Raw genomic sequence first — 25,393 nt, 5'->3', positions numbered from 1 at the left:
AGCACCTTTATTTGTAATAGCCAAAAACTGGAAACAACCCAAATGTCTACCAAAAGGTGAATGAATAAGCAGATGATGGTATCTATGTACAATGGAATAGTATCCATCACTAAGACTATTGATACAAGAAAAAACATGGATGGATTGCAAATAATTTTGCTAAATGAAAGATTCCAAACAACAAAAAAGTAAATACTAAATGGTTCCACTTATATAAAACTTGAAAATACAAACTTGACAGAATGTAGATCAGTGCCTGCCTTTGAATCAGGGAGCGGGATCTGGGAGCAGGTTTGATCAATTACAAAAGGACATGAGGAAACTTTTGGAGGGAATAAATCTTTTTTTATTGCAGTGATGTTTATGGGCACATACATATATAATAACTTACCAAATTATACACTTTAAATATGTTGCATATTGGTTATATCTCTATAAAGCTGTTAGCAAACAAGCAAAGTCATTTAAAACCTACCTTCTCTAGAACAAAAGACATCTGCACCTGAAGCTTATGTTGAGGGCTTTTCTCTTTCTTGCTGTACCACTCCCCCAGCTCCTTGCAAAATGCCTCTAAGTCTGCTCTTTTACCAATATACACCCCAACTTAGCAGTAGTTCTTCCATTGCACTGAACAATGCACTTGATGGCCTAAATGTACTTGATATTTGGTCAACTTATTAAAATTATCTATGTCCTTTATTCATATTTCACAGAGGCCTCTCTTAAACACTTTTTAAACTCTGGATCAATGTAGTCAATATTTTATGTGACTAAACTGTTAGCAGAGAGTTAAACATTCAGAAACTTTAGACTCCAGAATTGGGCAGGAAGAGGAAATTGGAAATAGCAATGTTATAGAGGAACCAGTGATCAAATAAAAACCTTAAACTCTTTTCCTTAATACAGCGGATACTGCAAAAATTAAAAGTACAAAGTATAATAAGCCTGGAAGTCACTGCTTCCTGCCTTCTCCCTCTGATACAGAATTTCTACCCAAGATCTTGCAAAGAGACAAAAGTAAAATTGCTCAGGTAACTTAGCCCCCACTTTATCCTATGGCTTTTGTTTCATGTGTATTATTACTTTTAGTGGTAACTTATTTCAACAAAATTTGTATGTTTAATAGATTTTTTTCTGTTTTATTTAAATTCAGTAAAGCAAAGAGTAAATGATAGAGTATTTGGCTTCCTGATTTTCATCTCTATTAATAAGAATTATGCCTATTATTCCAGAATCTAGCAATTTATATTATTTTACCTAATCCTTACAGAATGCAAATGAGATAGGTGTTTCCTAGTTATTATGCTTCTTATTGTTTGGCTAATAAGTTACTAAAGATGGGAAACTTCTGATGTTCTAGCAAAATTAATGAATTCAACAATTAACAGCCTTTTCAATGTTATTATAATTTATTGAGCAAATATCAATATAATGCAATTTACATTTTAAAAACCTCTTAAATTTAAATTTTTTTTAAAGTTCAAGTGATAAACCTCAGTACCAAGTAAATAATTTTTACATTGCCCCAACCTTTGGGGAAAATAATGAGGCTCTATAACTGTATACATTCCCTCACCTTCTTCAAAGTATATGGGCTTATTCATATGCTTGAGAGGTCACTGGCACCTAAGTTGTGCTGTCTAACAGATTGTCTAACAGTTGTGCTCTCTAATGTGTCTAGCTACACGCGTTAACAGTTCAGCAAAGCCTTCTGGGGAGGTTCTTCAGGCTAGCTTATCTCTTGAGTTGGGAGGGTCTTATGGTTCCTCCTAAAGGTACATGCATAAAGCAGTGCCTTGCCCTCCCACAGCTGAGGTAGATAGAATTGTGGGAGGCTGAGGAGATATGAAAACAATATACCTCAAATAATACAATCAAAAATACCACATATATGTCCTAAATATGCATCTTCATGATGATGCATCTTTCCAAAATCAAGCATTATTCATAATCCACCTCCCCTCAAAAGTCACAAACCTGGTTGACTACAAAGTTGTCTATTTAAGTGAAGAAACCAGGCATCTGTAGAGGTTTACTAGAAAATCCTTTCACATCCTTCCATGCTTCACTCCAGAGCCCTAGAATTGAAATCCTGAGCCCCATAACTAGGCTAGTTAGCCTAAGACTGGCAGCTTCCTCAGGGTCTCTTCCAAGTGGTTCATGGGTCTTACTATCTCCACTTCCAGTTTAGCATCCTCTCTTATCTGAGTTTAATGTTCATCAGATTTAGAAATCCTTGGGTTTGGGGGAAGGTGCCCTGGGTCCTGTGTTCATGACCTGTTATTCAGTTCTCAATTGTGAGATCAAAGCAGGTCTAGTACTAGCACTGTGTGCAAGAGCGGTAGCTGGAAAACCCTGAGGTAGGTACTTTCAGAGGTAGATTGGGACAAATGGGTGAGAGAATCTAAGGCTTTAGTAAGGAAACCAAGAGGACCATATCCAAAGACAAAGTCCAAAGGATGCAAATAGGAGGATAAGCATCAAGGTTTTAGTCAAGAGAGCTAGATCACATTTTATAAAGGGAGTCCTATAATTTGATGTACTCTACTGTCATATCTATACCTTTGTTACTGACTCCATACTCATACTGTTTGCTGCACAATAGACCAATAAATCAAAAGACAAGGGGTTGGGGCAAGGAATAGTGACTTTATTCGAAAATCCAGCAGACCAAGAAGATGGTGGACTAGTGTCCCAAAGAATCATCTTACCCGAGTTAGAATTCAGGCTTCTTTTACATTAAAAGGGGAGGGGAGGTGTGACTGGTTGTTACAAACTAATTGGTGCAAGAACAAAGAAATCCTTTGTTCTTGCAGCTGTCCAGGTAGGTCTGGTCACAATGTTCCTGTAAACCTCCAACAAGACAACTATTATTTTCTATTCTGAACCTTTTTATCTCTATATGAATGGAAATGTGTTATACATTTAAAGGTCAAGTCTGGGGGGCAGAATATTGAGAAAGGGTTAGTATGTATATTCCGGGCTATAGGTCACATTCTCTTACTGTTTGAGACAAAGGTGCAAAGCTAGCATGACTAGGCACAGGCAATGGAGCACAAAGGCTAGAGCTAAAGGAATAGATCCAATATGGAGTCAGGTTTGTTCTTCTTTGTTCAACCTTGACATACCAGAAACTTCTAACACTATCTCTAAGTTTCACTAGGAATTGCTCCTTCTACAACTTTTTAATAGGCACCAAACTAAAATATTTTGTTGAATAAACAAATATGCAAAAGAGAATATTCCCTCTTCCAATGATTTTTTAAAATTCAATATCTTATATAATTAAATCTGGTTTTCTCAAAGTAGAGCAAACTGTTTATAATATTCAGTTCACCTCACCAAGCCTTAGTGACCCTCCTTTATCCATCTTTCATAGCTTTCCAAAAATACTATCCCTCACCCCTCTGTCCAGTAGGAGGGAGCCTGGTGGTCGTAAACTTTCACTCAGACCTCAGTCCTTCCCTATTGACCAGAAAGAGCTATGTTCAATTACTTTAATGGGGATGGAGAAAAGCTTTTATTGGCAATATTGAGTACTTTCTGTATTTTAGAGTATGGCACACACACACACATAAAGGAAATTTTGAATATATATATATATATATATACATACATATATACAAAAGGAGGAAATGTGGTTCATTCATCTTTCTTAATTGAGAGATCCATAATATTGTGATTTTTTTCACATTTTATGGCCCATGGATATTCCTCTAACTTTAAAAAGAGATTGTTTGAATTGTAGTTGTTGTACCTCAGTCGTGGACATATGGGCCTTTTTTTCTCTTCCCACTTCTTGATACTTCTCTGAGAAAAAGTCCACACCCTTGAATGACCCTGCCTTTCTTACCCCATCCTTTCCTTCATCTTCTACAAATCATGCTTGTTTCTGATCTGAGCAAATTCATTTCCAAAGCTGAAGTTCACAATAATTTCTAGTATTTGAATAGCTGAAATGGGATAAAATCAATATTTTATAGTTCCTCTGAATTGCAATGCCATGATTTTCCACTTCTCCCTGGCTTGCCCCCAGAGCTGACTTATTCAGATGAAAATGTTTTAATTGCTTTAAAAATCAGATGAAAAAATATATATAATTCAACTTGAATTACAGTCATCTTAATAGCAACACAATTGTAAAATATAATTTTTAATATTTTTTAATGGAGGAAAAGGCCCACAGCAGCAAAGGTGCCTAGGGCCCACAAAAATCATACGGCCTTGCCTGGCCCTGAAGCTTCCCGCAGGATGTCTGGGTTCAGCTGTCTTGCTTCTCTTGATATAAGTAAAGCCTGAGATCATGACTCTCCTTTTTGGTTTCAGAGTGTAGGACAAACCTTATTGCCACGCTTGCTAACTGACTTTGTGTGGAGTCTCCTGATGAGACTCTCTGCACCTGACAAAACAACTGCATCGGAGGCAGCAACCATAGTGAAACTGACTCTGGAATATTATGCCCATAAGGTCACCATGGTAAGATACTTGACAATGAGCAGGGGAGTGCAGAATGTATTCTCTAATGGGCTCTTACTGCCTTTGTTATACGCCTCCTTCTTTTCATATATGTTTCTTGCCATTGTTCATTACATCACTTCAATAGAATGAGGCTTTTGTGTGAAATATTTCAAGCATACAAAAGAGTTTCAAAATAATGTAATGAACATTCACTCACCAATCACACCAAATTGTAACATTTTGCTATACTTGCTTCAAAGTTTAAAGAAATGCATTAACAACAATAAAATAGTACAACTGTAATTGAAATCCCCTGTGTAACCATTAAGGAAAGTTTTAAGAACCCTCAGCTAGCTGTAGGGCTGGCCACATAATTTGTGGGGCCCAGTGCAAACTGAAATGTGGGGCTTCTTATTCAAAACATAGAAAAAAACTACCATTAGATGTAGAAACATATGAAGATTTTCCCTCTCTCTCTCTCTCTCTCAATTTGTCATGGTGTTGTTATTTTCTAAGTTAAAAAAAAAACTAAAAGTTTATAATATTAGCATGCATTTTGCCATCCTTCTATTGTGCAATGCCAATCATAGCTGCAAATATAAGAGCACACAACTTAACAAAATACTACAATTCATATTTCATGCATGCATATTTATTTTATTCTTAGAGTGGTAAACACTACACAAAACTACCTTAATTGTCTTTATTTCACTCCTTGTCATTCACACATTCTATTAACACTCTCTATCTTCATTTTGTTTGTGAGTAAGGAAAGATTGAAAGGAAAAGAATTTATGGATTGACACATCTTTCTCTTTCCTTCTATGTCATCATTTTCAGCCTAAGTGGTTGAGGCATCAATAAATGTTTATCTTATACCTGCTTTGATTTCCCACTGAACCCCTGCACATCATGGGTCCACTGGAATTCTGTGTTCTTAGGGAATTGTGAATGCTGCCGCTGATGAGGCTTCAGGAGCCGTAGCTGACTCTCATACTGCCCCCCCCCACACACACACACACAGAGGCTCCACTGTCCCATGGGACTTCACTTACAAAACACAAACTCAAGGAAAAACTTATTAAAATTTTCAATATGATGACAGCAGAGGTTTAAACAAAGTGAAGGACCTTCTGAATGTGGGACCTTGTGCAAAAGCATAGGTCACATGCGCAGTAATTTCATAGAAGCCTGGGCCAACTTACCTGCTGGTCTTGGAGGGTCTCCTCGGAAGGCAGAGAGCAGCTGTGGCTCTCTCTGGGGTCATAAAAGCTGGTGGTGGACATATCAGGGAGTGTTCATCTATGTGAACTCTGGCTGGAGGAAGATATCTTGCTTGGGTCCTTGGCACTGAGACCTGGCCTCACCCAACAGCCTGTTGGCTCCAGTGTTGGGATTCCTCAGGCCAAACAACCAACAAGGTGGGAACACAGCCACACCCATCAGCAAACATGCTGTCTAAAGACTTCCTGAGCCCATAGCCACGAATAGACACATCCCTTTACATGGCCCTGCCCACAAGAGGACCAAGACACAGGTCCACCAACCAGAAGGCAGGTACTGGCCCCTCTCACCAGGAAGCCTGCACAAGCCTCTAAACCAGCCTTACCCACCAAGGGGCAGGCACCAGAAGCAAGAAAATTATGATCCCACAGGCTGCAGAACTGAGTGTGCAAACACAGGTCAGAACCTACCCTGGGACCAGCTAGTCCCTGGCCATTCGGTGATAAGAGGAAAGTGTATTGCTGTGACACAAAGGACATCCCCTACTGAGGGCCACTTCTTCAAGGTTGAGAAACATAACTAAGCTACTACATAAATAAAATACAAATAGAATTTTTTTAAAAAAAGAGATGGCAAAGGAATATATTCCAGACAAAATGAAAAAGATAAAACTCCAGAAGAACAACTAAGTGAAGTGGAGATAGGCAATCTACCCAAGAAAGAGTTCAGAGTAATGAACTTAAAGATGATCCAAGAACTCGGGAAAAGAATGGATGCACAGAGCAAGAAAGTACAAGAAGTTTTCATCAGAGAGTTAGAAAATAAGAATACAATAACTGAAATGAAAAAATACACTAGAAGGAATTAATAGCAGAATAAATGAGGCAGAAGAATGAATCAGTGAGCTGGAAGACAGAGTGGTGGAAATCACTGCTGCAGAGCAGAATAAAGAAAATAGAATAAAAGTAAATGGAGAAAGTCTAAGAGACCTCTGGGACAAGGTCATAGGCACCAACATTCACATTATAGAGGTCCCAGAAATAGAAGAGGGAGAGAAATGGCCTGAGAAAATATTTGAAGAGCTAATAGCTGAAAACTTCCCTTACATGGGAAAGGAAACAATCACCCAAGTTCAGGAAGCACAGAGAATCCCATAAAGGATTAACTCAAGGAAGAACACACCCAAACACATAGTAATCAAATGGACAAAAATTAAAGACAGAGAAAACATTAAAAGCAACAAGGGAAAAGCAAAAAATAACATACAAGGGAATCAGCTGATTTGTCAGCAGAAACTCTGCAGGCCAGAAGGGGGTGGCATGATATATTTAACGTGATGAAAGGGAAAAACCTACAACCAAGAATACCCTACCCAGGCTCTCGTTCAGATTCAATAGAGAAATCAAAAGCTTTACAGACAAGCAAAAGCTAAAAGAACTCAGCACCACCAAACGAGCTTTACAATAAATGCTAAAGGAACTGCTCTAAGTGGAAACGAAAAGGCCACAACTAGAAACAAGAAAATTATGAGAGTGGTAGCTCACCAGTAAAGGCAAACTTACAGTAAATGTAGGAAATTATCCACACACAAATATGATCTCAAAATCAGTAATCGTGAGAGGAGGAGAGTACAAATGCAAGATATTTAAAATGCATTAGAAATTAAGATATCAGGAATGTAAAACAATCTTGTGTGTATATATATATAGAGAGAGACTACTATACCAAAACCTCATGGTAACTGCAAACCAAAAATCTATAATGTACATACACACAAAAAAGAAAAAGGAATCTAAACACAACACTAAGGATAGTCATCAAATCATAAGAGAAGAGAACAAAAGAGGAAAGGGAAAGAAAAAAGACCTACAGAAAACAAATCCAAAACAATTAACAAAATGGCAATAAGAACATACATATCGATAATTACCTTAAATGTAGATGGGTTAAATGCTCCAACCAAATGACGCAGATTGGCTGAATGGATACAAAAATAAGACTCATATATACGTTGCCTACAAGATACCCACTTCAGATCTAGAGACACATAAAGACTGAAAGTGAGGGGATGGAAAAAGATATTCCATACAAATGGAAATCAAAAGACAGCGGGAGCAGCAATACTCATATCAGACAAAATAGACTTTAATATAAAGACTGTTACCAGAGACAAGGAAGGACAATACATAATGATCAAGGGATCAATCCAAGAAGAAGAAATAACAATTGTAACTTTTTATGCCCCCAACATAGGAGCACCTCAATATACAAGGCAAACATTATCAGACATAAAAGGAGAAATTAACAGTAACACATTAATAGTGTTAAATGACTCATTAGACCAGATGGACTTAATTGACATTTAAAGAGCATTCCATCTGAAAGAAGTGGGATACACATTCTTTTCAAGTTTACATGGAATATTCTCCAGGGTAGATAACATGCTGGGCCACAGAGCAAGCCTGAGTAAATTTAAGAAAACTGAAATCATATCAAGCATTTATTCCACCCACAATTCTATGAGATTAGAAATCAACTATAAGAAACTACTGTAAAAAACACAAACATGTGGAGGCTAAAAAACATGCTACTGAACAACCAATGGATCACTGAAGAAACCAAAGAGGAAATAAAAAAATACCTAGAGACAGATAAAAGTGAAAACAACGATCCAAAATCTATGGGATGCAGCAAAAGAAGTTCTAACACGGACGTTTATAGCAATACAAGCTTACTTCAGAAAACAAGAAAAATCTCAAATGAGCAACCTAACCTTACATCTAAAGCAACTAGAAAAAGAAAAACAAAGCAAACCCAAAGTTAGTAGATGGAAAGAAATCATACAGTTCAGAGCAGAAATAAATGAAATAGAGACCAAGGAAGCAGTAGAAAAGATTAATGAAAATAAAAGCTCGTTCTTTGAAAACATTTTTTAAAATGATAAACTTTTAGCCAGACTCATCAAGAAGAAAAGGTAGAGGGTCCAAATCTATAAAATTAGAAATGAACAAGGAGAAGGTACAACAGACACCACAGAAATACAGAGGACCATAAGACATTACTACAAGCAACTGTATGCCAGTAGAATGGACAACCTAGAAGAAAGGGACAAACTCTCAGAAAGGTACAATCTGAAAAGGCTGAACCAGGAAGAAATAGAAAATATAAACAGACAAACCACAAGTCATGAAATTGAAACCGTGATTAAAAATCTTCCAACAAACGAAAGTCAAGGACCAGATGGCTTCACAGGTGAATTCTATCATACATTTAGAGAAGAGTTAGCACCCATCCTTCTCAAACTCTTCCAAAAAACTGCGGAGGAAGGAACATTCCCAAACTCATTCTATGAGGTCACCATCACCCTGATACCAAAAACAGACAAAGATACCACAAAAAAAGAAAATTACAGACCAATTTCACTGATGAATATAGATGCAAAAATCCTCAACAAAATACTAGGAAACAGAATCCAACAACACATTAAAAGGATCATACACCAAGATCAAGTGGGATTTAACCCAGGGATGCAAGGATTCTTCAATATATGCAAATCAATCAATGTGATACACCATATTAAAAAATTGAAGAATAAAAACCATATGATCATTCAATAGATGCAGAAAAAGCTTTTGACAAACTTCAGTACTCATTTATGATAAAAAAATCTCCAGAAAGTGGGCATAGAGGGAACCTACCTCAACATAATAAACGCCATATATGACAAACCCACAGCAAACATCATTCTAAATGGTGAAAAACTGAAAGCATTTCCTCTAAGATCAGGAACAAGACACAGATGTCCACTCGCACCACTATTATTCAAGATAGTTTTGGAAGTCCTAGCCATGGCAGTCAGAGAAGAAAAAGAAATAAAAGGAATACAAATTGGAAAAGAAGAAGTAAAACTGTCACTGTTTGCAGATGACATGATACTATACATAGAGAATCCTAAAGATGTCACCAGAAAACTACTAGAGCTAATCAATGAATTTGGTAAAGTTGCAGGATACAAATTTAATGCACAGAAATCTCTTGCATTCCTATACACTAATGATGAAAAATCTGAAAGAGAAATTAAGGAAACACTCCCATTTACCACTGCATCAAAAAGAATAAAATACGTAGGAATAAACCTACCTAGGGAGAAAAAAGACCTTTATGCTGAAAACTATAAGACACTGATGAAAGAAATTAAAGATGATACCAACAGATGGAGAGATATACCATGTTCTTGGATTGGAAGAATGAATATTGTGAAAATGACTATACTACCCAAAGAAATCTACACATTCAGTGCAATCCCTATCATATTACCAATGGCATTTTTTTACGGAACTAGAACAAAAAATCTTAAAATTTGTATGGAGACACAAAAGACCCCAAATAGCCAAAGCAGTCTTGAGGAAAAAAAAAACGGAGCTGCAGGAATCAGACTCCCTGACATCAGACTATACTACAAAGCTACAGTAATCAAGGCAATATGGTACTGGCACAAAAAGAGAAAGATAGATCAGTGGAACAAGATAGAAAGCCCAGAGAAAAACCCACGCACCTATGGTCAACTAATCTATGACAAAGTAGGGAAGGATATACAATGGAGAAAAGACAGTCTCTTCAATAAGTGATGCTGGGAAAACTGGACAGCTATATGTAAAAGAATGAAATTAGAACACTCCTTAACACCATACACAAAAACAAGCTCAAAATGGATTCGAGACCTAAATGTAAGACCAGACACTATAAAAATCTTAGAGGAAAACATAGGAAGAACACTCTGTGACATAAATCACAGCAAGATCTTTTTTGATCCACCTCCTAGAGTAATGGAAATAAAAACAAAAATAAACAAATGGCACCTAATGAAACTTCAAAGCTTTTGCACAGCAAAGGAAACCATAAACAAGACGAAAAGACAACCCTCAGAATGGGGAAAAATATTTGCAAACGAATCAACGGACAAAGGATTAATCTCCAAAATATATAAACAGCTCATGCAGCTCAATATTAAAAAAAACAAACAACCCAATCCAAAAATGGCCAGGAGACCTAGATAGACATTTCTCCAAAGAAGACATACAGGTGGTCAAGAAGCACATGGAAAGTTGCTCAACATCACTAATAGAGAAATGCAAATCAAAACTACAATGAGGTATCACCTCACACCAGTTAGAATGGGCTTCATCAGAAATCCTGCAAACAACAAATGCTGGAGAGAGTGGGGAGAAAAGGGAACCCTCCTGCACTGTTGGTGGGAATGTAAATTGATACAGCCACTATGGCGAACAGTATGGAGGTTCCTTAAAAAACTAACAATAGAATTACCCTATGATCCTGCAATCCCACTACTGGGCTTATACCCAGAGAAAACCATAATTCAAAAAGACACATTCACCCGAATGTTCATTGCTTCACTATTTACAATAGCCAAGTCATGGAAGCAATCTGAATTCCCATCAACAGACAAATGCATAAAGAAGATGTGGTACATATATACAATGGAATATTACTCAGCCATAAAAAGGAACGAAATTGAGTCATTTGTTGAGACATGGATGGATCTAGTGACTGTCATAGAGAGTGAAGTAAGTCAGAAAGAGAAAAACAAATATCGTATATTAACGCATATATGCGGAACCTAGAAAAATGGTACAGATGAACCCGTTTGCAGGGCAGAAATTGCAACACATATGTAGAAAACAAACATATGGACACCAAGGGGAGAAAGTGGTGGGCGGTCGGGGTGATGGTGTGATGAATTGGGCGATTGGGTTTGACATGTATACACTGATGTGTATAAAACTGATGACTAATAAGAACCTGCTGTATAAAAAAAATTAATTAAAATTCAAAAATTAAAACAAAAAAACTCCCAACAAACAAAAGGCCCAGAGCAGATGGCTTCACAGGTAAATTATACCAAACATATACAGAAAATATCTATACTGCTGAAACTGTTCCCAAAAAATTGCAGAGGAAGGAACACTTCAGAGCTCATTCTATAATACAAAGCTACAGTAGTCAAAACAGTATGGTCCTGGCACAAAAACACACATATAGATCAATGTAACAGGATAGAAAGCCCAGAAATAAACCCACCTATGGTCAATTAATATATGACACAGGAGACAAGAATATACAATGGAGAAAAGACAATCACTTTAACAAGTGGTGCTGAGAAAACTGGACAGCTACATGTTAAAGAGTGAAATAGAACATTCTCTAACACCATATAAAAATACAAACTCAAAATGGATTAAAGACCTAAATGTAAGACCAGATACTATAAAACTCCTAGAGTAAATCATAGGCAGAACACTCTTTGACATAAATCTCAGCAATATCTTTTCAGATCAGTCTCCTAGAATAATGGAAATAAAAACAAAAATAAACAAATGAGATCTAATTAAATGTAAAAGCTTTTGTACATCAAAGGAAACCATAAGCAGAACAAAATACAGCCCACAGAATGGAGAAAATATTTGGAAATGATGCAACCAAAAAGAGATTCATTTCCAAAATATACAAACAGCTCATGCAGCTCAATATCAAAAAAAAAAAAAACAAATAACCCAATCAAAAAATGGGCAGAAGATCTAAATAGGCATTTCTCCAAAGAAGATATACAGATGGCCAACAGGCAGATGAAAAGATGCTTAATATCACTAATTATTAGAGAAATGCTAATGAAAACTACAATAAAGTATCACCTCACACCATTCAGAATGGCCATCATCAAAAAGTCTACAAATAGGGACTTCCCTGGTCGTTCAGTGTTTAAGAATCCTCTGGCCAATGAAGGGGACACGGGTTCAAGCCCTGGTCCAAGAAGATCCCACATGCCATGGAGCAACTAAGCCCATGCACCACAACTACTGATCCTGCGCTCTACAGCCCGCGAGCCACGACTACTGAGCCCGCGAGCCACAACTACTGAGCCCACGTGCAGCAACTACTGAAGCCCACAAGCCTAGAGCCCATGCTCCGCAAGAAGAGAAGCCACCGCAGTGAGAAGCCCACACACCGCAACAAAGAGTAGCCCCGGCTTGCTGCAAGTACAGAGAGCTCACATGCAACAACGAAGACCCAATGCAGCCAAAAATAAATAAATTTATTTCAAAAAAAAGTCTACAAATAATAAATGCTGGAGAGCGTATGGAGAAAAAGGAACCCTCCTACACTCTAAGTGGGAATTTAAATTGGTGCAGCCACTGTGGACAACAGTATGGAGGTTCTGTAAAAAACTAAAAATAGAGTTACCAGATGATCCAGAAATCCCACTTCTGGGCATATATCTAGATAAAACTATAATTCAAAAAGTAACATGCAGGGCTTCCCTGGTGGCGCAGTGGTTGAGAGTCCACCTGCCAATGCAGGGGATACAGGTTCGTGCCCCATTCCGGGAAGATCCCACATGCTGCGGAGCGGCTGGGCCCATAAGCCATGGCCACTGAGCCTGAGTGTCCGGAGCCTGTGCTCCACAACGGGAGAAGCCACAACAGTGAGAGGCCCGCGTACCGCCAAAAAAAAAAAAAAAAAAGTAACATGCACCCCAATATTCATTGCAGCACTATTTACAATAGCTAAGACATGGAAGCTACCTAAATTTCCATCAACAGATGAATGGATAAAGAGGTGTGGTATATATATATACAATGGAATATTACTCAGACGTAAAAAAGAATGAAATGATGCCATTTGCAGCAACATGGATGGACCAAGACATTATCATACTAAGTGAAGTAAGCCATACAAGTAAGAGAAACATCATATGATATTGCTTATATGTGGAATCTAAAAAAAAAAACACACAAATGAACTTATTTACAAAGTTGAAAGTGACTCATAGATATAGAAAGCAAAACTTATGGTTACCAAAGGGGAAGTTGGGGGGAAGGATAAGTAGGAGGTTGGGATAAATATATTTATACTACTGTATATAAAATAGATAATCAACAGGGATCTACTGTATAGAACAGGGAACTATACTCAATATTTTGTAATAACCTATAAGGAAAAAGAACCTGAAAAAGAATTACTGAAGTACCGTGATGTATACCTGAAACTAACACAACATTGTAAATCAACTATATTTCAATAATAATTTTTTGGATTAAAGACCTAAATGTAAGGCCAGACACTATCAAACTCTTAAAGGAAAACATAGGCAGAATACTCTATGACATAAATCACAGCAAGATCCTTTTTGACCCACCTCCTAGAGAAATGGAAATAAAAACAAAAATAAACAAATGGGACCTAATGAAACTTCAAAGCTTTTGCACAGCAAAGGAAACCATAAACAAGACCAAAAGACAACCCTCAGAATGGGAGAATATATTTGCAAATGAAGCAACTGACAAAGGATTAATCTCCAAGACTTACAAGCAGCTCATGCAGCTCAATAACAAAAAACAAACAACCTAATCCAAAAATGGGCAGAAGACCTAGAAAGACATTTCTCCAAAGAAGATATACAGATTGCCAACAAACACATGAAAGAATGCTCAACATCATTAATCATTAGAGAAATGCAAATCAAAACTACAATGAGATATCATCTCACAGCAGTCAGAATGGCCATCATCAAAAAATCTACAAAGAATACATGCTGGAGAGGGTGTGGAGAAAAGGGAACACTCTTGCTCTGTTGGTGGGAACGCAAATTGATACAGCCACTATGGAGAACAGTATGGAGGTTCCTTAAAAAACTAAAAATAGAACTACCATACGACCCAGCAATCCCACTACTGGGCATATACCCTGAGAAAACCATAATTCAAAAAGAGTCATGTACCAAAATGTTCACTGCAGCTCTATTTACAATAGTCAGGACATGGAAGCAACCTAAGTGTCCATCATCAGATGAATGGATAAAGAAGATGTGGCACATATATACAGTGGAATATTACTCAGCCATGAAAAGAAACAAAATTGAGATATTTGTAGTGAGGTGGATGGAACTAGAGTCTGTCATACAGAGTGAAGTAAGTCAGAAAGATAAAAACAAATACCGTATGCTAACACATATATATGGAATCTAAGGGAAAAAAAAACAGGTCATGAAGAACCTAGGAGTAAGATGGGAATAAAGACACAGACCTACTAGAGAATGGACTTGAGGATATGGGGAGGGGAAGGGTAAGCTGGGACAAAGTGAGAGAGTGGCATGGATATATATACACTACCAAACGTAAAATAGATCGCTAGTGGGAAGCAGCTGGATAGCACAGGGAGATCAGCTCGGTGGTTTGTGACCACCTAGAGGGGTGGGATAGAGAGGGTGGGAGGGAGGGAGACGCAAGAGGGAAGAGATATGGGAACATATGTATATGTATAACTGATTCACTTTGTTATACAGCAGAAACTAACACACCATTGTAAAGCAATTATACTCCAATAAGATGTTAAAAAAATAATTTTTAATAAAAGAATAAAGCCAGAAAACAAGGAAAAAATAAAACTAACTTGGAGCCTATAAAGAAAATTTGAAAGATTATGATTCAGTGTTTACCATTCTAGTCCATTCCCTCAACACATAGTTCACTCCTTCAAAATATAGATTCATATCTCCTTTAATTGTCAAAATGTTTGCGGAAGTATATTGTTCTGTTGTTATTCTGTTCCATTATTTTGACTTTCTTTTTAAAGGACTCAAATTATATTGTACATATGCTTTTTGAATTGAGCTTATATGTTTTATACAATAAAGTCTACCCAACCAAAATAAACCTTTTTTTTAAAAAAATGGGTATTCTCCCAGTATCCATAAATGCATAGATTGGGAGGCAGCCAAGATGGCAGAATAGGAGGACCCTCAGCTCACCTACTCCAACAGGTACACCAAAATTACACCTATTTACAGAGCAACTATTGACGAGAAAGACCAGAAAACTAGCAGAAAAAAATCTACAACTAAAGCTGTAAAGAAGGGAGCACAATGAGATGAGTAGGAAGGGCAGAGACACTGTAGAGTCAATATCCACACCCCCAAGGAGGCAACCCACAAACAGGAGGATAATCACAATTTCAGAGGTTCTGCCCAAGGAGCAAGGGGTCTAAACCCCACATCGGGCTACCCAGCCTGGGGGTCCTGCACCAGAAAGGTGGGCCCCCAGAACATCTGGCTTTGAAGGCCTGTGGGGCTTGCTTTCAGGAGAGCCAGAGGGCTGTAAGAAACAAAGACTTCACTCTTAAAGGGGACATAGTAAACCTCACATGCTCCACAAGACCCAGGGCAGAAGCAGTAATTTGAAAGGAGCCTGGGTGAGACTCACTTACTGATCTTGGAGAGCCTCCTAGAGAGGCAGGAGGCAACTTGGACTCACCTGGAGACATAGACGCTGGTGAGTAATGGGGATGAAATGTACAGTGTGGGAAACATATATAATCAAGAATAATATAATATCTTTGCACAGTGACATGGTAACTACACTTACCGTGGTGAACATTTTGTAATGTATAGAAATACAGAATCACTATGTTCTGCACCAGGAATTAACATAGTGTTATAGGTTAATTATACTTCAAAAATAAATAAACAAACTCATTGAAAGGGAGATCAGATTTGTGGTTACCAGAGGCTGGTGGGAGGGGTAATTTCCAGTTAGAAGATAAATAAGTACTAGGGATATAATGAACAGCATGATAAATGTAATTAACACTGCTTTATGTTATATATGAAAGTTATTGAGAGAGTAAATCCTAAGAGTTCTCTTCATAAGGAAATAGTTTTTCTTTTATTTTGTATCTATATGAGGTGATAGATGTTTACTAAACTTATTGTGGTAATAATTTCATGATGTATGTAAGTCAAATCGTTATGCTATACACTTTAAACTTATACCTTGCTTTATGACAATTATATCTCAATAAAATCAGAAGAAAAAAATAAATGCATGTTTATTTCTCATCCAAATAAACATTTTCATTGTATAGTAATGCACATAAATATGCTTTCCTCTAGTGCTTATTTGTGTGTTAACTGCTGCCTTGGTCATTCTGAGAGGGACTGAATTCTTTTGTCTAAGAAACGCCTCGATTAGAGGTGGCTGTGCAACGAGAGACTCTTGTTGACCTGTGAAATTGCTTTTCCAGGTGTCTAAAATTGTGGATGTTATTTATAAGCAATTGTGTGGAAATGTTTCTCCCATTTTGAAGCAAGTTATGTTGAGGGTCATTACCCTGTTGACACGTACTTCACCAAAGAAGGTCATCTTTCAACTTATGGACTACCCAGTCCCAGCAGACAAGTAAGCCCCCTCTCACCCCTTCCACAGAGTTTGTTCAGTCTCCATAGTCAGACAGACCTGAACAAATCAGATCTGGTTTCTTTTTTTCTGAAATAGAATATCTATTTTTGTACCACATAGGATGATTGTAAGGCTTAAATAAGATCATCTATAGTATTCATATCTTTGTAAAATATGTGGCACAGAGTAGACCATCAAGAAATCATAATTGTTGCTATTATTTATCTGAGGATTTAAATTGTGTTCTGCTGCATATCCCATATTGAAAAACCTCTTCTCAAAGTTATAATGGTTTTTTCCCCACATGTGATAAAATTCATAGTCTTTTTTTCTTATTTATGAAGGACAGACATATTTCCAACCACCAATAAAATAATAAAACATTTAAAATTCCCAGGTATAATTGGGAATTTTACCTGTCCTTGTCCCTTAACTGTTTATTTGAAATTCATGATCCAGGGTCATGAGAAATATTTAAGAAGAAAGTATGCTAAGGTGAGCCTACGTGACACTATGACTCTAACAGCCACGTTAGAGGAGCTTATTAAATCACACCACTGCATTTCTGTAGTTTGTACACTGGAAGGGAAGGTATTATTTCTCTACTATTAACAGTATAAAAGGCAGGATATTACATTATGGAAAGGATTCAGGCTTTGGAAACAAATGAAAATCAATTGCATCCCAGCCTTGACCCTTATATCCTGTGTGACATCATGTAAGTTTCATAAACTCCTTGATCCTCAATTTCCTCAACTATGAAATGAGGAAAGTTCTTTTCATCTATAAAGCTGTTATATGGATTAAATTAGTTAATGTCTGTAAGAAGGCAATGAAATCAACAAAATACTAAACCAATTATATGACCGACTTTCTATTTCCAACTTAAAGATTGTATTTTTTAGGAAGCTTAAACTCACAAGGTATTTTACTATTTAGAAAATTCTTGGAAACTAAAAATATTCATAAGACTCAGTGTTTTCTCATTCAGGAACTAAGTACCCACTGTGTGTAAAGTATTACCAGCCTTCAAGCATTTTGTTGAGGAGAGTGAATATACCCACATGGATGTAAGATAAAAGCTGCCAATGAACCCATTACAAACAGTGTGTACTGAGGAGGTACAGAAAGCAAACACAATTAGAATTAGGTGAAAATTAAAAAGTCACTAGCATATCTTGTGTAATAGTAGGTGAGGATTGAGGTAGAAAAACTGGGATTTGTAGGTAAGCTTAAACAGAGAAACAGAAAGAAGGTGTGATCAAGAGGTAAGAGAGGGCTTCCCTGGTGGTGCAGTGGTTGAGAGTCCGCCCGCCGATGCAGGGGACGCGGGTTCGTGCCCCGGTCTGGGAATATCCCACATGCCATGGAGCGGCTAGGCCCGTGAGCCATGGCCGCTGGGCCTGCTTGTCCGGAGTCTGTGCTCCGCAACGGGAGGGGCCACAACAGTGAGAGGCCTGTGTACCGCAAAAAAAAAAAAAAAAAAAAAGAGGTAAGAGAATGAGACAGGGCTTGAGAAATTTGATGTCCATGTGGTTCTAAGCATGGTACTATGAATAAGCCCTGCAGATAAAAGCAATTGAGTACTGGGGTTCTAGAGAGATAGGTGTGTCCATGTTCTGAGGGACCAGACCCCCACATTAGGAACCTAAATGCAAAGAGAAAGAACGACTGAGTTCAGAACCCAGCATGGCTTGACATATAGCAGTTTTTAAGATGAGCAATAGTAAGAATAATCTTGAAGTGTGACAGGTATGTAGGGAAAGGAGCTTGGGAATTGGAGATTGAGAAGCCAGGGTTCTAGTTACATCTGTGTCACTGACTATATGTGTGACATTTGGGAAAATGGCTTAGTCTTTTGTTGGTTTTTTTTTTGTGGTACGCGGGCCTCTCACTGTTGTGGCCTCTCCCGTTGCGGAGCACAGGCTCCAGACGCGCAGGCTCAGCAGCCATGGCTCACGGGCCCAGCCTCTCCATGGCATGTGGGATCTTCCCGGACCGGGGCACGAACCCGCGTCCCCTGCATCGGCAGGCAGACTCTCAACCACTGTGCCACCACGGAAGCCCTAGTTTTTAAATTTAATTTTCTAATTTTTAAGTTATGTAGTTTTTTTTAAATTTAGTTAGCTTTTTACCTAGTTTTTTAAATTGATATATTTATTTATATATTAATTTGTATTTCCGTACCAGTTTTTAAATCCTCTATTATCCCAGGACAAACAAGGTCACAAGGTGGGAGGGAAGAGTATGGAGTACAGAAAGCTGACCAGTTCCTGATATTGAGCTGGACAGATATTTAAATAGCAGTAGGAAATGAACTTGCAGACTTACAGTCTTTATTTTCCACAAGACCATATTGAAATTCTTCCTCTGTTTTCAAGGACAAGAAACTTAATGGGATCATTTGGAAATGGGAATATCAGTTAGTTTTGGACTTGTCTGCAGTTTCTTTGCACTGTAAAGATGTAAAACCAAGACTCTTTTCCTGATTTGTGTCACAGTGTTGAGTAGGAAATGAAAAACGTATGATTTTCATTATCGGGGATGGGGGCTGTGTTTGCAGCACTCTGATACTGATGTGGCAGGCGGCTGGCTCTGAGTCAAGTGCGGCTCCACTTGTGCTGAAGACAATCTTGTTGATACTGAAAGAAAAGCCTGAGGCAACGGAAGAAAGAATAATGGGAAGAAGATATTTCTCTCTTGACACGACTAACATGATGTCCATGGCGGTAAATAATACAACGAGTGTTTCTTTTTCCTGGTGGTGTTTTCTTAGTCGTGAAAATCCCTATCTGCTCACAGCCTCAGTCATACTTCCTTGAACACAATCTGGCTCTCATTCATTCATTCATTCATTCACTCAACACGTATTTATTGAGTGCCTACTACATGCCGCACCTCGATCATGAAGCTTACATTCTTGTAAGAGACACAGACAATGAACCAAAAAAACGTGTTATGTGTCAGATGATATAAAGCTTAGAAGAGATATAAAGTGGGGTGGGGAAAAGAAAGTGGCAGGGAAGGTTTAGGTAAATTGGTCAGGCAGGGCAGGTCTCTCTGCTGTAGTGACATCGAATCAGAGACCTCAATGAGGTGACGGAGTGATCCTTGCAGATAATCTGGGCATGAGAGTTCTAGACAGAGAGAAGGGCAAAAGCCACGTGGTGACGGGAGCTTACCTGGTATATCAGTGAAGCAAGGAGGCCAAAACATCTGGAGAATAACTGAGCAAGAGTGAAGGTGTAGGAGATGGTATCAGAGAGGTAGCCACCAGCCAGATCACACAGACTCTTGATAGGCATGTGAAGGCCAAATCTCATTTGTGTCCATCATTATATATCTCCCAAGCGCCCAAATCACCACTCCTGGGAGTAAATTCAAGTCTGACAGAGATATAATAGGGGAAAAAATGGATAATGCTCCACAAATGTGAGGTGATGTGTTTCTCTGATAGAGTGGGTATTGTAGTGGTCAGTAGACCAAACAATTTGTTAGTGACCTGGCATGCCCCTCCTTAAATATTTCACTGCCCTGGATTGTTGAAGCTCTGGGGGGACCTGGGTTACTGGTAAGACTATTTTTCATGACCACATAGGCATGGAGCCTTGGGAGGTATGCCTTCCTTGAGAATCAGCTTGCATCCTGCTGGTTTGGCAACCAGGCACTGTTGATAGTGATTTGGGAGCCCATGGCCAGAGACTGCTTGGTGCAGTTCCTGCTTCATAATGGACTGCGTAACTGTTATTGAAAGAATGAATACACATGCGTGCTTCAGGCTTCCTTCAAGGAATTTGGGGGAGGAGTTGCAGAGTCCCTGCCTTTCCACCCACCTCACCACTGCTGACTGGGTTTAAAGGGAGATGGTTACATTCTTGACTCCTTTTTCCTTCCCTTATAGGCATCCCAGGCCCTGTGCACACTGCTGACTATTCATTCTTACAAGAAAGCGGTGGCCCAGTTTTTCCCCCAGCTCTTGATGGCCCTCATATTTCAACTCTTTTACACCAGCAACCTGAGACTGATGACAGAAGACAGGACTATGTGAGATACTAGTGGTATAAGAAATGAGCTTCCAGCTGTCAAATATTTCTACTCCCTTGGGTTCACGTGGAACTATATAATCCCTTGTGCAGTATATTCATTTATTACAGTTTTCTGTCCTCTACAGGGTAGGATGCCTTTGGAAAAGTAACTACCCTAAGTACCTAGAAGTAAGCTGGGACCTTCCCTGAGTGTGTATGCGGTGTATAAAAAACCACTCCCACATGGGCTTCCCTGGTGGCACAGTGGTTGAGAGTCCGCCTGCCGATGCAGGAGACACGGGTTCGTGCCCCGATCTGGGAAGATCCCACATGCCGCGGAGTGGCTGGGCCCGTGAGCCATGGCTGCTGAGCCTGCGCTCCGCAATGGGAGAGGCCACAACAGTGAGAGGCCCGCATACCGCAGAAAAAAAAAAACAAAAACCACTCCCACAGAACACGGTTTCTTCCTGCCACAAAGGGAAGCCACCAAGCAGAGAGAAAGTAGGGAGGAACAACAGGTCCAAAACCGGACATGTACTAGCTCTGCCATTTACTCTGATAGTGATCTCTCAGGGTAAATTACATGGAAGGTAAAACTAATGTGCACAAATGTGCTTTGTGAACTTTGTGGTTGGTGATGTGATGTGTGGGCTTATGATAGCATGCAGTCATTCTGTCCACATAAGGTAAGGTTTGGCTCTTCTCTTTTGCCCAAGAGATTACAGTAAGCTTTCCTGCTCTCCAGGGAAATCAGGACCCAACTTTCTGCTATTTGCCCTCATCTGGTGTGGACTTCTAAGCCAGGCAGGACTCTAAGACACAATCAGTCCCATTAAGATATTTAATCCACTCTCTGTCTTTCAAGCAGACATACACCAAATCATCCCAAGTAGATAAGAATGTATTCTATTTATTTAAAGCATCCAAAGAAGACAATCAACAGGCACCTTTAGCATGTCTTCACATCACTTAACTTCTTTTGCTAATAAGCTTTTAATAAACTAATAAACTAATAAGCTGCTCTATGATTAATCCTAGATTTTACATGCTACAATTTCAGTGTAACCCCACATCCCATGTCCTGTTAATCAGGGGAGATGAAGAGCATTTAATGGTCTTTTCCTTTGAAACACTCCCCTTTCCCAAAACTGGCATCCTGCCCAACAGAGAATGAAAAGGCAAATAATCACTTGTATCTAGTTATGTGAAGGCCACTTGCAGGTGACAACTCTCCTCTTCTTTGGGACCTTAGCTATGCTCGAGATGCACTGAGAACTCTGCTGAATTGCTCTGGACTGCAACAAGTGGATATTGCTCTAAAGAGGAAGAATTGCTGGAACCAGTTTTCCCAACCACTGTTTCACCCTCATGGAGTCTACCTTGTTGCCAAGTAAGAAGAGGGGCATTGGGAAATGTTCTCCGTCTCTTTCCCACCTGTTTTATCTTTCTTCAACTAAGCCACTGTGGGAACACAGTCAATATCCACTCCAACTTCCAAATCTCTCCTAATGATCTGAATTGCCATTTGACTTCTACTTTTTCACTTATTTTGGGGGCTTTTACTTTTCCTTGCCTTGCTCTCTTACCTAGTGATACAGATACCAAATTATTCTCCCTCACAGAACAGGTTTCTCTCTCAGATATGTAGAACTAGAGGGGAATCTGCTTTGTCCTTCCTCTGTTGTTAACTGATTCCTCCTCTGCAGGCATGAGACATGTGCTCCCACTTTAAAGAGGTCTGATAAAAACCTGTACCCAATGAGACAAATTTGGGAAAGTATAATAGAAGAGGACTTTTATTTTCCTTGTACCACAAAGTTGTTGTTGTTGTTGTTGTTTTTCTAGTTAGCCCATTAGTGAATAGCAAGCTTCTGATTATAGGAATCAGATTTTCTGATCAAGAATCACAATACATGGCCTTGACAACATAATAGACCATTTGAAGTTGTGACTGACTCAGAAAGTACAGTCTATATGGTTTCTGGGCTTTTGGTGCTTTTAAACCAACATTTTATTTGCACATAGATTTCAAGAACACATCTTAGGGCTTCCCTAGTGGCGCAGTGGTTGAGAGTCCGCCTGCTGATGCAGGGGACACAGGTTCGTGCCCCGGTCCGGGAAGATTCCACATGCCACGGAGCGGCTGGGCCCGTGAGCCATGGCCGCTGAGCCTGTGCGTCCGGAGCCTGTGCTCCGCAATGGGAGAGGCCACAGCAGTGAGAGGCCCACGTACCGCAAAATGAAAAAAAAAAAAAAGGATCTCCATTTTAGCAAGATCCCTAGTTGATTTGTATGCACATTCAAATTTAAGAAGCACTAGTTTAATGCTTCATCGCCTGGAGTCTTCAAATTGAATCTCTGTTACATCACCCTCCCCAGTCCTGCCAATCTGATCTAGGCCAGCATGGCAGGACAGCTGTGAGCCTGGTCACTGCCCAAGTGTGTTATAGGGAATGGCTCAGTGAATCAGGCCTCACCACCTCTTCTCTTTAATCATCCAGGATAGCCTCATATTCTCTTCTTCATTATATCATTCAAAGGACGGACTTGGTCTAAAATCACAAAAGTGACCTGTGTGGCCATCTTGGATTGCCAAGATATTTACTTTGCACTATTTATGTTTTCTCCGTTTGCTCAGGCGTGGATGGGAACTTGCGGTAATATAGGGCAGTCTGTACTGTGGCACAGGATAGGAGATTAGAAAGAGGAGTGAGGTTAAGGAAAGAGATGTTATCAGTGATCCTGCCATGTATAATTCCGCAGAGTCTGCGTAGAATTCATAATGAGCCCGCAGTTTACCTTTGATTAAGGAATATTCAAGAATATCTTTCTTTTTATCTGGTGATACAAAATATGAGGATAATGTTTCCCTCTTTTCTACCATTAGCATTTGCTGCTGCAGAAAGTGTTTTCATCTTCTTTGCTAATTCAGTGCTTTATTCTTCTTTACAGAACTCTCAGTGACTACAACTTTCCACAGTTTCCAGACACCTTGCATTATCTCTACCAGCTCTCAGTGAAAGGTCCTAGAAGGTCAGAAGACAAGGTCACCACAATAATATTCCTCATTGAAGTGAGTTTTATTACAAGACTGTGAACAACCAAGTTTTCATTCCCTTTCCTTATCCAAGCTTAAATCAACTCTCTAACATTTTGTCTCCCTCTCCGAATATTGATTCTTACCAAAAGTTAAGACAATAACAGATATCTGAAGCTGAGGGGCGTAAGGCGAAGGTAGATTTGAGTTATGAGAGGGTTATCCCTTTAGACTGTTTCAGGAGTTGGCCTTTGTAGTTTCCTAGGGGGTGTGGATTTGCACAAACTAATTATTTTTGCAGTCCTACTTCATATTTCTCTACAAGCTTCTTAAAGTATATAGGGAGAATTAAGTTTACTAAAGGTGGTAGGCAACATCTAGTGTCTAAACGATACTTCAGACTGTCTAGGGGAAAAAAGGAATGGGCTAAATAACTGGGTAACCTGAAGATATAGAACTATATTTCTTTGTATATGAATATTACATCAAATATTGGAATGCCATACCAGAGTCAAGCAAATTGAGGCAGTACTTTTGCTTACAAAAGGCATGTAAAAAGTTCTATAAATTGAAATTATCTGAGTCAAATCTAATTTTCCATAAGAGTAATATATAATAAGGAAGTATTGATCTAAGGTATGATGCCAAATATTTCCAAAAGTTTGACATTTCAAACTTCATGTCAAAATAGTTAATAAACTATAAAAGGCATACCCATACACTATACTATATACTTCTAAAGCTTTCACAAGGATACATGAATTAGTTTAACTTAACATTGCAGTAGCAAATCACCAGTATTTTTCTAACTTGCTTAATCCATTTGAACCTCTCATTATTTTATTATGTGACTCATTATTTTTACTGTACTACCCTTTAAGTATGTACAAATACCAAATAGGTCTAAACATGAGATACAAAATCCCTCCCATAAAATACTAAATATAAAAGAAATTTACAAACTACATAAGATTTATGTAAGCATGATTAATATACCTAGATGGAAACCTAGTTGCCTCTCTCATCATGAATATAATGCTTCCTGCTACTGGAGACTGGCATGCCTGTCCTTCCAGGAACTCAGCAATGACCACGCTCTCCCACCACTTTCTCTGTTTAGAATTTCTGGGCAATTGTCAACTTTCCAGTTCAACTGTGAAGTCCCTTGGCCTTCTGTTGTTCTGAACACACAATCTATGCATTTTACCTTATTTTGGTCTTATCAGCCAGTGATACCTAAGATAGTATTACCAATGCTTATGCCATTTATTTATATATATTTGTTATTTCTAGTTTTCTACTGATATAAATAGCAATCAAGTTCTACTGATATAAATAGTAATCAAGTTTACATCTTTGTGCCTAAATCTTCTTTCTTTTGGTATTTTAGATTATTT

At 38.6% G+C, this 25,393-nt stretch overlaps 1 protein-coding gene across 1 annotated transcript in view; it reads left to right on the top strand.

Moving 5' to 3' along the window:
* Positions 1-25,393, top strand: part of MROH9 (maestro heat like repeat family member 9) — a gene marked incomplete at both ends in the record, with an annotated part of 69,309 nt that overhangs the window by 27,048 nt on the left and 16,868 nt on the right. Inside the window, 7 exons of the mRNA XM_079723824.1 lie at positions 907-1,031; positions 4,327-4,476; positions 16,780-16,934; positions 19,498-19,663; positions 20,836-20,978; positions 22,212-22,349; positions 23,912-24,032. Of these exons, the coding sequence (XP_079579950.1) occupies positions 907-1,031; positions 4,327-4,476; positions 16,780-16,934; positions 19,498-19,663; positions 20,836-20,978; positions 22,212-22,349; positions 23,912-24,032 (998 nt within the window). The remainder of the gene's footprint in view (positions 1-906; positions 1,032-4,326; positions 4,477-16,779; positions 16,935-19,497; positions 19,664-20,835; positions 20,979-22,211; positions 22,350-23,911; positions 24,033-25,393) is intronic.

Source organism: Hyperoodon ampullatus, assembly GCF_949752795.1.
Source record: "Hyperoodon ampullatus genome assembly, chromosome: 2".
NCBI lineage: Eukaryota > Metazoa > Chordata > Mammalia > Artiodactyla > Ziphiidae > Hyperoodon > Hyperoodon ampullatus.
The sequence above is the reverse complement of the archived record's forward strand: the minus strand, read 5'-3'. Positions and strand labels throughout refer to the sequence as shown.